We start from the raw sequence: 13,514 nt of genomic DNA on the forward strand, positions 1-13,514 counted from the left end.
AAAAACCAAGGCCGATAAAATATCTACAGCAAATGACCCAAAATGTACAGGGAGTGAGCCGAAATCAATAGAAAGTGACTCGTAAGCACCTCAAAATCAATAGTAAGTGACCGATGAACAGGAAATGACCTGGAAAGGCCTCAAAAGCAACAGAAATTGAATCTTACCGTGTGTGCAAGCTTGGACACTGGAGGCAACTGGTGAGTTATAGGGGGAGGGCACGAGTAACACAACCAGACACTGCTACGATACAGGCTAAATACACATAAAAATGTCACACGTTGTGAACATGTGACAGAAACTATTCCACATTTTCGTCTCATTCTCATCTCTTCAGATGAAAACTGGCATTAATCTTGTTATATTTTAGTCTCTATACCCTTGGCAGGGTCCTTGAGGGTGCATGAGAGATCGCATGGGAGTTCGCCCAACCGGTCTACATGTGTTTTGTGGATTTGGAGAAGGCGTTTGACCGTGTCCCTCGAGGAGTCCTGTGGGGGGTGCTTCGGGAGTACGGGGTACCGAGCCCATTGGTAAGGGCACCAATTCTGTTCATAAGTTTTATGATCTAATTTCTAGGCGCAGCTGAAGTGCTGAAGCGGTTTGCTGGTCTTTACACTGCATCTCTGCTTTTTGCAGATGATGTGGTGCTATGACCTCCAACTCTTACTAGCTGAGTGTGAAGCAGTTGGGATGAAGATCACCACCTCCAAATCCGAGACCATGGTCCTCAGTCGGAAAAGGGTGGCTTGCCGTCTCCGGTTCGGGGATGAGATCCTGCCCCAAGTGGAGGAGTTCAACTATCTTGGGGTCTTGTTCGCGGGTGAGGGTAGGAGGGAGCGGGAGATTGACAGGCAGATCGGTGCAGCGTCTGCAGTGGTGCTGACTGCGCTGGTTCATAGCAGTCAAGAAGGGGCTGAGCCACGGGGTGAGGCTCTCGGTTTACCAGTTGATCTACGTTCCTACCCTTACATATGGTCACAAGTTGTGGGTCGTGACCGAAAGAACAAGATCCTTGATACAAGCGGCCGAAACGAGTTTCTTCCGGAGGGTGGCCAGGCTCTCCCTTAGAGACAGGGTGAGAGGCTCAGTAATCCGGGAGGGATTCGGTGTTGTGGCCCTACTCCTCCAAGTTGAGGTAGCTCGGGCATCTGGTTCGTATGCCTCCTGGATGTCTCCCTCGAGGGGTGTTTCGGGCATGTCACACCAGCAGGAGACCCTGGGGAGGACCCAGGACATGATGGAAAGACAGTTTCTCGGCTTTCCTGGGAACATCTTGAGATCCCACCAGAGGAGCTGGTCGAAGTGGCTTGGGAAATTGAAGTCTGGGCTTCCCTGCTAAAGCTGCTGCCCCATGACCCGACCCCGGATTAAGCTGTAGGTAATGGATCGAGGGACGTTTTAGTCTCCCAAAACAATTTTTAAGCTCGTTACCTTCTTGTTATTGTCATGAAAAAGTGTTCATCACGAAATATTTTCACTATTGTCGTTGTTGCCGAAAACAACACTGGCAGCTAGTGAGTTTACATAGACACTATTCTATTGGAAAACTTGTTGATGGTTCCTTTTTTTAACCGTTTCTTGGGGGAGCATATCTATAACCTTTTGGGATACAAAGTATCGCAATATATTGTCACACACCTGGGTGTGACCATGCAAATAAAATCCCAATGCTACCCAATGTATCCACGTAATTAGCATTCAAAAACTAGGTTTGAAATCTACAACTCATTGGCAAATTGCTACCCAACGGGATGTGCTTTCAGCTGCCACCGATGAATTCCCCGCAGTAAGTAATGAGAGATTATAATTCATAAATTACCTTGAAATATTTACACCAACAGCATATCAACGGATAGCTATGACAGCGCCACTTTAATTGATTGGAGATGTGGAACCATTGTAATAAGTTAAATTAGATAAGTTGTCTGGAAGCGCTGTCCAATTTAGCACAGCGGAAGCATAATTAGCTGCTCGAAACATCTTGTCGATTTAAAATATCTCTATCGGATGGTTACATAGACTAATCTGGATAAGATCTCGTCACATTTTGCACATATTTTATCCTTTAATTAATTGTAATTCTTTGATTCTTCAACGGTCTTTCTGGCAAGAGGTAGAGTCGTCTTATTGGATTAAATGACTTTACCGTAAAGACCTGGCTATTTGAATGTGAGTGGAGGGGATTAAGCAGTTCAAACATGTTTGCGGGAACTCAATGTTGCCACTGTCAGCTGCCAGTTTGATGTGGAAATGGGCTGCGCACTGTGCGCAGTACAGCGTGCTTATCTTGTTGATAGGCCCGGGATCACGCTCTCGCAGCAGTGTTTGTCTGTTTAACAATGCCTTTCAGGACACACGAAGGCAGGATGAACACGTCTACCGCTCAATCTGCCACTCAACGTCGAAATGCCTTTGCCCATTTTAACGACCAAATTGCTTCTTCTCGAACAATCAAATCAGTACGTGGTTTGAAACGAAATTCTACTTTACTTTGGATGGAAATTAAAAATCTTGGCAGGGGAGCGTTGTTGTTTTAGTCGACGAAAATTTTTTGACAAACATGTCTCGGGACAGTAAAACATAAGACGAATGCGAGTTTTTGTCTGACGAGACGACAGCGGGATGAAAATGCGACATAGTTTCTGTTATATGTTCACAATGCGTGACATTTTCATATTGTACGTGGAGTACGTGGGTTGTCGGGTTGTCACGATACCAGAAGTTTAGTAGTCGATGCAGATATCATTAAAATTCCACGATTCTCCATACCATTTCGATACTTTCGATTCTTGTTTCATGTGGAACCTCTTTTGTTGTGAGCATTGCTGACAGAGATGTTTTGTATACCCTGAGATGGGAAATACGTTCAACCACCAAGGTGAAAAAACCCTTATTAAAGAGGGCCATACAAAAAAAGACGCTACTGAGCTGTACAGCTACGCTTTTATTCAATACCAAAATAACTCTTCTCATTGGGCCAATTCGACCAGGTGTGCCAAATTTTGTGTCTCTATAAGCTACCTAAGTCACTGGAGAAATCTACATCCCTCACGAGTCGAGTCGAGTCTCTGACCCTCCTAGCTCAAGAGAATCAAATCCTAGTCCTTTTTTTTTTTTTACCTTCACATACTGTATGAGTGAAGTTGCGAGGCATCAAATTTTTCGACTCAGGTCAACTCGAGTTCAAGTCTCTGTGACCTGACTCCAATTGTCTGCCATACACCGCACGACTTAGAGTCAAGTGCCTTTGTTGAACAGAAAACACCAGAAGATAACAACGGCAACCACCACTCTGTCATGGGTTCCGCAACTACCCATGAACCATTGCGGGCTTAACACATGCAGCAGTTTGGCACTCGGACGTCACGCAACTCAGGGTGGTGGCAGATCGTGGAACCTCTTTTGTGTTGTGGGCATGGCTGGCAGGGATGTTTTAGTGTATCCTGTGATCAGACATATAGTCAGACACCTAGGTGAAAAATACAATAATGGAGAGGGTCCTACAAAAAAGGAGGTGCTACTGAGCCATGCAACCACGCCATTATTCAAAACCAAAATGAATTTTCTAAATGGGCCAATCCAAACGTGTGTGCCAAATTTCGTGGCTCTATTAGACGTCTAAGTGCCTGAAAAAATCTATTTCCTTTTAGTGGCGAACAAAGGTTCGTCAAGGCAACAGAGACATGCGGACATGGGCTTTAAAATGCAGTATTACAAAAGGTCTTGTAACTACACTACCTCAAAGAATTGGGCATTGTGGCGTCCCAGTGCCACAGGGTTCTCCACAGTGGTTCAGCACCACGGATGGCGACACCCTGGGAGGCGACCACCCCACCTGCAGGCAATTGGCCTCATCAGGTGACACCTGATGAGGCTCTTATCATCAAGGCACTCTCCCCATTATATAAAAGGGGAGAGGTGAAGAGAGACTAACGAGGAAAAAGACAGAACATGAGAGGCATTCCACGGCATGGCCGTGATCCCCCAGTACGGATGGTTTATTTTTCGCTTGTTGATTTCATACTTTTGATTTTTGTGAATACTACCCCGTCGTTTACACTGGTGGAGGATGCGGGCACGCTAGTCCCCTGCTGCCCTAACACCCCAGGCGGTGCGCTGGCACACGTGTGCGCACTGAGGCAGAGGGCGGCTCTGGAAGAAGCGGCTGTGCAAAAAGACACCAGCCCGGAGTTAACCGACACTGAAGCAGAGAGTGGCTCCAGAGGAGGCCATCGCGGAAGCAGGGAGCGGCCCGAAGATAAACGCGACCGAGCTTGAGGGCGGCTCCGGAGGATGCCGCCGCTGCGAGGGAAGGCGAATAATGGCCCGGAGGATGCCGCCGCAAGAGAGAGCTGCCCCGGAAGAAGCCAAGAAGCAGAGCAGAGCGTGACCCCGGTTTCTAAGGTAGGGGGCTTGCCACAGGGCTCACCACAGTGGTTCAGCACCACGGACAGCGACATCCCCGGATAGGCGACCATCCTACCAGCAGGCAATTGCCTCATCAGGTAACCCGTAATGAGGAGCTGTCCCTAATATATAAAAGGAGAGAGGTGCAGAGAGACTAGCCGACCTCGTCTTTTACAAGACGTATAAGTAAAATGATTGACTTTCTCTTGCCACTAGTTGGCGCTGTAGGGTCAATGCAAATGACCCCAAGGGACGTTTGGCGCAGAGTTGTTGTATATCTGTCTAAGTTATGACTGTTCAAAATTTGTGGTGAGACAAAATGGCGACGGTCGTTTTCATTTTCCTTTTCGGACCCCTCTGCTTCAACGAAAACAATACTTTTCATCAGGCACCTGAACACATGTCTTATGGCTCCCCTGATGCAGGTTTGAGGTCGAATTAATTTTTCGCCTTGGAGCCTGTTTAGTAAAAAAGGGCACTTCCAGTTCTCAGCAAGGGAGCCCCAGGCCTAATAGGTAATATTTCAATGCAGTCGTGTTCAGGCTGGGATACCGCTCATTTACAACCCCCATTTTTGCAGTGTAAATGACCAGTTATCAGTCGGATCAGTGCAGCATCTGCAGTGATGCGGACTCTGCACTGGTCCCTAGTAGTGAAGTAGCTGAGCCGAAAGGCGAAGCTCTGGATTTACCAGTCGATCTACATTCCTACCCTCCCATATGGTCACGAGATGTGGGTCGTGACCGAAAGAGCAATATTGCGGATACATGAGGCCAAAATGAGTTTCCTTCGCAGGGTGTCCAGGCTCTCCCTTAGAGACTGGATGAGAAGCTCGGTCAGTCGAGCCGCTACTCCTCCGCGTTGAGAGGTGCCAGTTGAGGTGGCTCGGGCATCTGGTTCGGATGCCTCCTGGTCGCCTCCCAAGAGAGGTGTTCCGGGCATGCGTCACCGGCGGGAAGCCCCGGGGTCGACTCAGGACACGCTGGAGAGACGATGTCTCTCGGCTGACCTGGGATCGCCTTGGGATCCCGTTGGAGGAGCTGGTTAAAGTGGCTGCGGAGAGGGAAGGCTGGGCTTCCCTGCTAAAGCTGCTCACCCCATGACCTAACCTCGGATTAAGTGGTAGATGATCAATGGCTGGAAATGACCAGTTATCTGACAACTTGTGTCGCCCCGAATGACACACATAACAACACAAAAGAAGCGGCTAGATATGCCGCCTCGGTACAGACAATACATCGGGTATAACAGAAAAGACAGTACAGTCACATTTCCCAAATCTTAGTATCAACTTGGTACCAAAGTATCGGTTTCGTTTACAACCCAAGAGGGTCCTGTCACTCATGCTCCGGTGTTAGGATGTGCTTCAAGCTAGGCTACACTCTTGCTTGTTTTGAAACACATGGTAAAATTTGATGTCTTATCTTGGCAAGAGAGAATATGCAATGTCGCTTTCGCCTTTAAAAGTCTGTGCTGAGTGATCATCACAGACTAAATGTAACTTGCGTCATTAGCATAGAATTCGCATTAGCTTGAAAATTTAGCATGGTGAGCTAAAATAGGTTCATACCGCAGGTCTTAATGTACAATTCTGATTTTTTTGTTGTTGTGTCTGTTTTTTTTGGGCGTGCCAGTTCAGACTGCCTTTGTCCGTTGAGCCCGTTCAAGTATCACGCATGCTAATTTCCAGTTCGAGATGAGCTGTGCAAACTCACCCGCATATGCAGGAGCATCAAAACAAATGAAGGCTCAAATTGTATTTTTATATGACTTTTGTCAAGCTCACCTCTTCCCTAAAAACTGTGTTCAAGCTAGGCGCTAATGCTAACGCACAGCTCCATCTCTAACATAGCGCCCTGTCTCTCTTGCTCTTTGCTGACGTAATTGCTGCATGAATTCCGATTTGAGGGACTTGACAGTTCAGACCGCAGCCACATTCTGGAAAAATGTGGCCCAGATAAGATTTTGACCACATACGAAAGTGACCTAGATCGGATTTGAAATGGTCCACTTTTAAGTGACCTGTCCCGTTCAGACCATCAAGGTATTTTCAGATTTGTGCATTAAGACCTGCGGTATGAACCTAGCCTATGACTAATCGGTATTTTCATCCATAAGTGCTGCCAAAAACAATGCTACCAAGCTAACAATGGGCGGTTGCAGGAAGCACTCTGCGTACAGAAGGTTATTAAAGCCTGAATTTAACAGTTTTCTTGTTTTGTTTTTTGCAAAATTATGCAAAAATACATTTTTTATGGATGACATGGAGAAATAATGCAAAACATACCCGAATATTCAGCGTTTTCAAAGGCCTTTTTCTATTCGCATAGTGATGCAATTAGCCTCAAACAAAACAGCGTGACAAGTTTCCGCGGATGTACGAGGCGATTTAAAGCCAATGAATAAATGTAATTACACAGACAAGACTCCCTTCCTCTCTACCCCTGAGACGCCCACCTTCAGGACACAGTGTAGTTTAATAGAGAATGTGAGCGGGTTGGAGACGCGGTCAGAGAAAGGATCGCCAACTAATTACGCCGCCAAAGCACTCAGCCTCTACCGGATTGTTTAAAAAGCATTAGGGAAGGTGGAGGACGGCGAGAAAGAGCGGTGGGCAAAGCAGCTTCCCTGATGCATTGTACATAATTAGTTCGGAGCCAAGGTCACAAATAAACACAAGCGAGGAGACGACAGCGTCCGCTCGCACACACGATCCATTCTTCTCTCTTACTTTCTAAGCTTGCAACTTCAGCTTCTTCCCTCAGGAACAGCGCAGGCACAGTGACTATTAATTTCGAAAATGAATCGCCTACAAATTGACCGTAATGAATTAATGCTCGCACATGCACAATCACCTTTAATAAAAGGCTACGGAAATATATCACCGTTTATAATTTGGCCAGGGAGTATAATATTGCAACTATTGGCAGATTTGTGATATTTCTTTTTTTTTGCAGAGTTCTAATGATGACGGCTGAGATTAAATGTAGCTTATGCCACCTAGTGGAAGAGCAGGTATCCACATTTTAACATTGGATATTAACAGATGTTACACAGAAATATCTGATTGATCATTAGCATGAAACATTAGCATTATATAGCATTTAAACTAGCGTACTTTTGCTATACAAGTTAGCCAATTGTTGTAAACATTAGCATTATATAGCATTTGAGCTAGCGGAGTTTTGTTATGCAAGTTAGTCAATTGCTGTAAACATTAGCATTATACAGCATTTAAGCTAATGGACTTTTGCTATACAAGTTAGCCAATTGTTGTAAATATTAGCATTATATAGCATTTGAGCTAGCGGAGTTTTGTTATGCAAGTTAGTCAATTGCTGTAAACATTAGCATTATACAGCATTTAAGGTAATGGACTTTTGGTATGCAAGTTAGCCAATCAGTTGTAAACATTAGCATTGTATAGCATTTAAGCTAGTATACTTTTACTATACAAATTAGCCAACTGTTGTAAACATTAGCATTATATAGCATTAAGGCTCCCGGACTTTTGCTGTGCAAGTTAGCCTATTGTTGCAAACATTAGCATTACATAGCATTTAAGCTAGCGGACTTTTGCTATACAAGTTAGCCAATCATAAACGTTAGCCTTACATAGCATTTAAGCTAGCAGACTTTGCTATGTAAGTTAGCCAATTGTTGTAAACTTTAGCATTATATAGCATTTGAGCTAGCTGACTTTTGCTATGCAAGTTGACCTATTGTTCACGTTAGCATTATATAGCATTTAAGCAAGCGGACTTTTGCTATGCAAGTTAAAATGTTAGCATTATATATCATTTAAACTAGCAGACTTTGCTATGCAAATTAGCCAATTAGAAACGTGAGCATTATATAGCATTTGAGCTCGCAGACTTAGCTATGCAAGTTAACCAATTGTAAATTTTAGTTAGCATTATATAGCATTTAAGCTCATGGACTTCTGCTATGCAGGTTAGCCAATTGCTGTAAACATTAGCATTATATAGCATTTAAGCTAGTGGACTGCTATGCAAGTTAGCCAATTGTTGTAAACATTAGCATTATATAGCATTTAAGCTAGTGGACTGCTATGCAAGTTAGCCAATTGTTGTAAACATTAGCATTATATAGCATTTATGCAGTGGACTTTTGCTATGTAAGTTAGGCAATTGCTGTAAACATTAGCAATATAGAACACTGGTGTCAAACTGACTCCATAAAGGGCCAAGTGGGTGCAGGTTTTCTTTCCAACCAATGAAGAGGAAACCTTTTGACCAATTTGATCTCTTATATGTGTAATTAGTTCAACGTTGTCAGGTGCTGCTTGTTTCAAAAGAAAATTCATTGGTTAAACTGTTTGCGCGGTATCAGTTGGAACAAAATCTAGCACCCACTCGGCCCTTTGTGGAATTGGTTTGACACCTATGATATAGAGCATTAAAGCAAGCGGGCTTTTGCTACGCAAGTTTGCTGCAAGATTGTTGCAAGATTGCACTTTCAAAAGAGCAATAAATGTGAATACAAAATATGATTCTCGAGTGTTTCTTCAAACCATGTGGAGCAATAAAAAAAATTATAAATGCATTTAAAAATAAATCAAACTAGTTTAGCCTCAAACGGAATTTTAAAAAATAGGATATTAGTCCAACGAATGAAATATTGGCTAACTTGTATAGAAAAAGTCCGCTAGCTTAAATGCTATAAAATGCTAATGTTTACAACAATTAGCTAACTTGCATAGCAAAAGTCCGCTAGCTTAAATGCTATATAATGCTAATGTTTACGACAAGTAACTAACTTGCATAGCAAAGTCTGCTAGCTTAAATGCCATATAATGCTAAAATTTACAATTGGTTAACTTGCATAACTAAGTCTGCGAGCTCAAATGCTATATAATGCTCACGTTTCTAATTGGCTAATTTTGTTTTTTTTAACAATGCTTTTAATAAATTGTTGAGCACATATTTCACCAGAAAACTGCTATATATACAAGTAAACTAAATTGCAAATTGAATGTGTGAAAATGAAAAAAAAAAAATCCAGCACAAACGAGTACAAACCTAGCACAAACGAATGACAATTTTTCAATAGGTTTGCATCTGAAGGGGGGCTAACTTAAAGGAGGGCAACAATATACACAATATTTAATTATAAGTAACAAAAAAACAAACAACGTAGTCACGGCTTTCAGGATTCGGAGCCGTATGAAAGTTCCATCTGCATTTTCAGCACGAGCACAAAATATAATACAGTCCAGGAGTATGATCAAAAGTGCCAATGAGAAAAGTGCCCGGAAGCTTCCCGCCTACTACCACAGTATCAATAGCCCACACTGGAAGATCTTCCCCTCGGGCAGCATGTAGGTGGAGACAGTTGGGAGATTCAGCATGTACAGTAAATTGGTGTGAAAGTATGAAAGTGTGCAGGAGAGCCTTCCCCTCCCCTTATCTTTTGAACATACAATGACGGGTCTGCTTACCTGGATGCCGTCCAGCAGTTTGCTCATGCACCAGAAGCTGTCAGCCTCAATGTTCCTCAGAGCCTCTTCCTGAAGACTGGACACGTCAAAGTTTTCCACTTCTTCCTCTGGAGGAGGGGAGAGTGTGAACAGAGTTAGAAATGAGGAGAAGAAATCCAGGTTTACTTAAAACATAATAAATCAAGCACAAAGGATTAGAACTGCTGTACAAAAATGGTCAAGTGAAGGCTATATCCAAGCCTAGTCAGTCCTCTTTCAGTGGGTGGCATCACATGTCATTAACAGCAGTAGTGTGTGACGGACAGCGTGGGGCTTTGACAGAATTCTGACAAGCCACCGACAGCCAGTGCGGAGCAGATAAGACAAGACTGATTAGCCATGATCGAGAGAGAGGACAGGAAGGCAGGGCGGAGGCCAGACGAGAACACAGAAGGAAAAACGTTTAGGCACGTGTTGGCATCTTTAGGAAAAATAATGGTAAAAAGCTACGCCGGGGAATGGCAGCTCTGCTCGGTATCCTTGGCAACCTGGGTAGAATGTAGTTAGGATTTTAATGGGCATGCTCGGTTTGACAGAATGACTGGCAGGGAACTGACAGCAGGGCACAGCTACAAAGGTACGAACACTGTATGCAAAGTATGTCCTCGCTTATGTACATTTAATGTCGTTTTTACTCTACTCTCTCTAGCTGATAAACTAGGTCCCCACAAATACTTTAGCTCTGACGGCTCATCTCCAAAATGTGAAACAAGGAATGTTACTCGAGCGCACCAGAAACTATCTGGTAAACATTAGCATTACATAACATTTAAGCTATCTGACTTCTGCTATGCAAGTTAGCCAATTGTTGTAAAAATTGGCATTATATAGCACTTAAATCAGGGCTAAAAACGCTTTTGTTTAGCACTGCATATCCATAACTGTCTATATATTTCAATCTACCTGCTTTCTATTCCTCTTGTGCTTATCTCCGTTGCTGATTTCAATGATTATTAGTAGTAGTAGTTTTTGTTTTATTTTTATTTTTGTTTTATTTTTATTTATTTATTTTTATTCTGTGATTAAATGCGATCTTTTGTCTTGGTTTTTACGTTGTGTTGATTTAAATGTGATTTTTATGGTCTTCATGTGATGTAAAGCACTTTGAATTGCCTTGTGTTGAATTGTGCTATATAAATAAATTTGCCTTGCCTTGCCTTAAGCTAGCGGACTTTTGCTATTCAAAATAGTCAATTGTTGTAAACATTAGCATGATATAGCATTTAAGGTAGCGTACTTTTGCTATGCAAGTTAGTCAATTGGAACAGTGCAACGATTGGCTAACTTGGCTAGCAAAAGTCAGATAGCTTAAATGCTATACCATGCTAATGTTTACAACAATTGACTGCTAATGTTTACAGCAATTGGCTAACTTGCATAGCAAAAGTCCGCTAGCTTTAATGCTATATTATGCTAATGTTTACCAGATAGTTTCTGGTGTGCATTAGAAACTATCTGGTAAACATTAGCATGATATAGCATTTAAGCTAGCGGAATTTTGTTATGTAAGTTAGCCAATTGCAACAATGCGACAATTGGGTAACGTGCATAGCTAGCTATTCTAGCACCTCGCTAGTCCGCTAGCTTAAGCTATCTGACTTTAGCTATGCAAGTTAGTCAAGTGTTGTAAACATTAGACTGATATAGCATTTAAGCTATCTGACTTTTGCTATGCACGTTACCCAATTGCTGTAAACATTAGCAGTCAATTGTATTAAACATGAGCATTATATAGCATTTAAGCTATCTGACTTTTGCTATGCAAGCTAGCCTATCGTTGCACTGTTGCAATTGTCAAACTTGCATAGCAAAAGTCCGCTAGGTTAAATGCTATATAATGCTAATGTTTACCAGATAGTTTCTGGTGGGCACAGGAAACAATTTATTAATTTCAAATTTCTGTAAAATTCTGTTTTTTGTTTTGTTTAGTTTTTTTTAATGGCGTTTCTCCGGCGTGCCGCACAGCCCAAACCATTTGACCGACTGTCACCGTTCAAATATATCACAATGACTGGAATTTTCGCGCAAAGCAGGGAATTTTTCTAATGACCCACCAAATTTTCAGTTCACCCGTAAACGCGTGTTTTCTGAAAAAAATAAATAAATAAAAAATAAAATAAAATTTTTTTTTCAAAATGTGTCTCGTCCTACAATTTTTGACCAAATCGCATAATTTCAGAATTTCAAAATCAAAAATTCCAGGACGGTAAGGTGCAAAAAAAGTTGTATACAGAATTTCGCCAAAATTTACGGTTCTCTCAAAATTCACGAAAAACTGTCCCATTCATCTCTAATGGAATGGCATTGAAAGCCATGTACATCCAAATTTCCCTTTAATTTTCAATGTCAAGAAAATATAGGTCCTTGTGATTTTTGACCATTTACCATAACAGCCCGATGGCAATCAACCAGCGCCCAATTCAGTCGATACCACTGACAGCCATGCACGTACGCGCCATTCATTTTCAATGGCTGAAAAACCTGTGTGGTCATTATTTTTGATCAAAATCAACAGGAAGTGACCTGATATCAACAGGATGTGTCCCCAAATCAGCAGAAAGTGACCTGATATCAGCAGGTCGTGTCCATGAAATGTCCCCAAATAAACATAAAATGACCTGATAGATGTGTATCTACCACAGAAAGGCCCCATCGTAATTTATCCAGAAGTTGCAGTTCCTAGTATACAGTGGTATGAAAAAGTATCTGAACCTGAATCAATTCCTAATTTAGTTTATAGGTACAGTGGTATGAAAACGTATCTAAACCTTTTGGAGTTTTTTCACTTTTCTGCATTAAATCACCATCAAATGTGATCTGATCTTTGTCAAAATAACACTGATGAAAAAAAAATGTCTGCTTTAACTAAAACCACCCAAACAATCGATTTTCATATTTTATTTAGGATAGCATCAGACATTGACGGAAGGGGGAAAAATAAGTAAGTGAACCCTCTGCCTCAGGAGACTTAAAGAGCAATTAAAACCAATTTTTACCAAACAATTTAAGTCAGGTGTGTGCCCAATAACTGATGAGTGGTTTAAAGCATGTAAAAAAAACTGTTTAAAACACACACTGAGTAAGAATTGTCTTGATGAGAAGCATTGTCTGATGTGCATCATGGCTCAGTCAAAACAGCTGTCTGAAGACCTGTGATCAAGGATTGTTGATTTGTATAAAGCTGAGAAAGGATACAAAACCATCTCCAAAAGTCTGGATGTTCATTAATCGACAGTCAGAGAAGTTGTCTGCAAAGGGAAAGAGTTTGGCACTGTTGCTACTCTCCCAAGGAGTGGTCGTCCACCAAAGATAACGCCAAGAGTTCAGCGCAGAATACTCAGGTATGAAAGAACCCTAGATTGTCTGCTAAAGACTTACAGAAATCACTGGCATAGTGCAATATCTATGTGCACACATCAACTTTATGTAAAACTGTGGCCAAGAATAGTGTTCATGAGAGGACTCCACAGAGGAAGCCACTGCTGTCTAATCAAAAACAATTCTGCTCGTTTAATTTTTCGCAAAAAAGGCACTTGGACAATCCACAGAAGTTCTGGCAAAATATTTTGTGGACTGATAAAAGCTGAATTGTTTGGAATTAACA

The 13,514-nt window shown here is 42.2% G+C and overlaps 1 protein-coding gene across 4 annotated transcripts in view; it reads right to left on the bottom strand.

Annotated features, from left to right (window-relative positions):
* Positions 1 to 13,514, bottom strand: part of tbc1d22a (TBC1 domain family, member 22a) — a 250,173-nt gene that overhangs the window by 101,270 nt on the left and 135,389 nt on the right. For all 4 annotated transcript variants that reach the window (XR_009066751.1, XM_057855710.1, XM_057855709.1 and 1 more), the window contains exon 10: positions 9,872 to 9,978. Coding sequence is in view for 3 of the 4 variants with exons in the window: in XM_057855710.1 (XP_057711693.1) it covers positions 9,872 to 9,978 (107 nt within the window). In the remaining variant the exon portion in view is untranslated. The remainder of the gene's footprint in view (positions 1 to 9,871; positions 9,979 to 13,514) is intronic.

Source organism: Corythoichthys intestinalis, chromosome 13 (assembly GCF_030265065.1).
Source record: "Corythoichthys intestinalis isolate RoL2023-P3 chromosome 13, ASM3026506v1, whole genome shotgun sequence".
NCBI lineage: Eukaryota > Metazoa > Chordata > Actinopteri > Syngnathiformes > Syngnathidae > Corythoichthys > Corythoichthys intestinalis.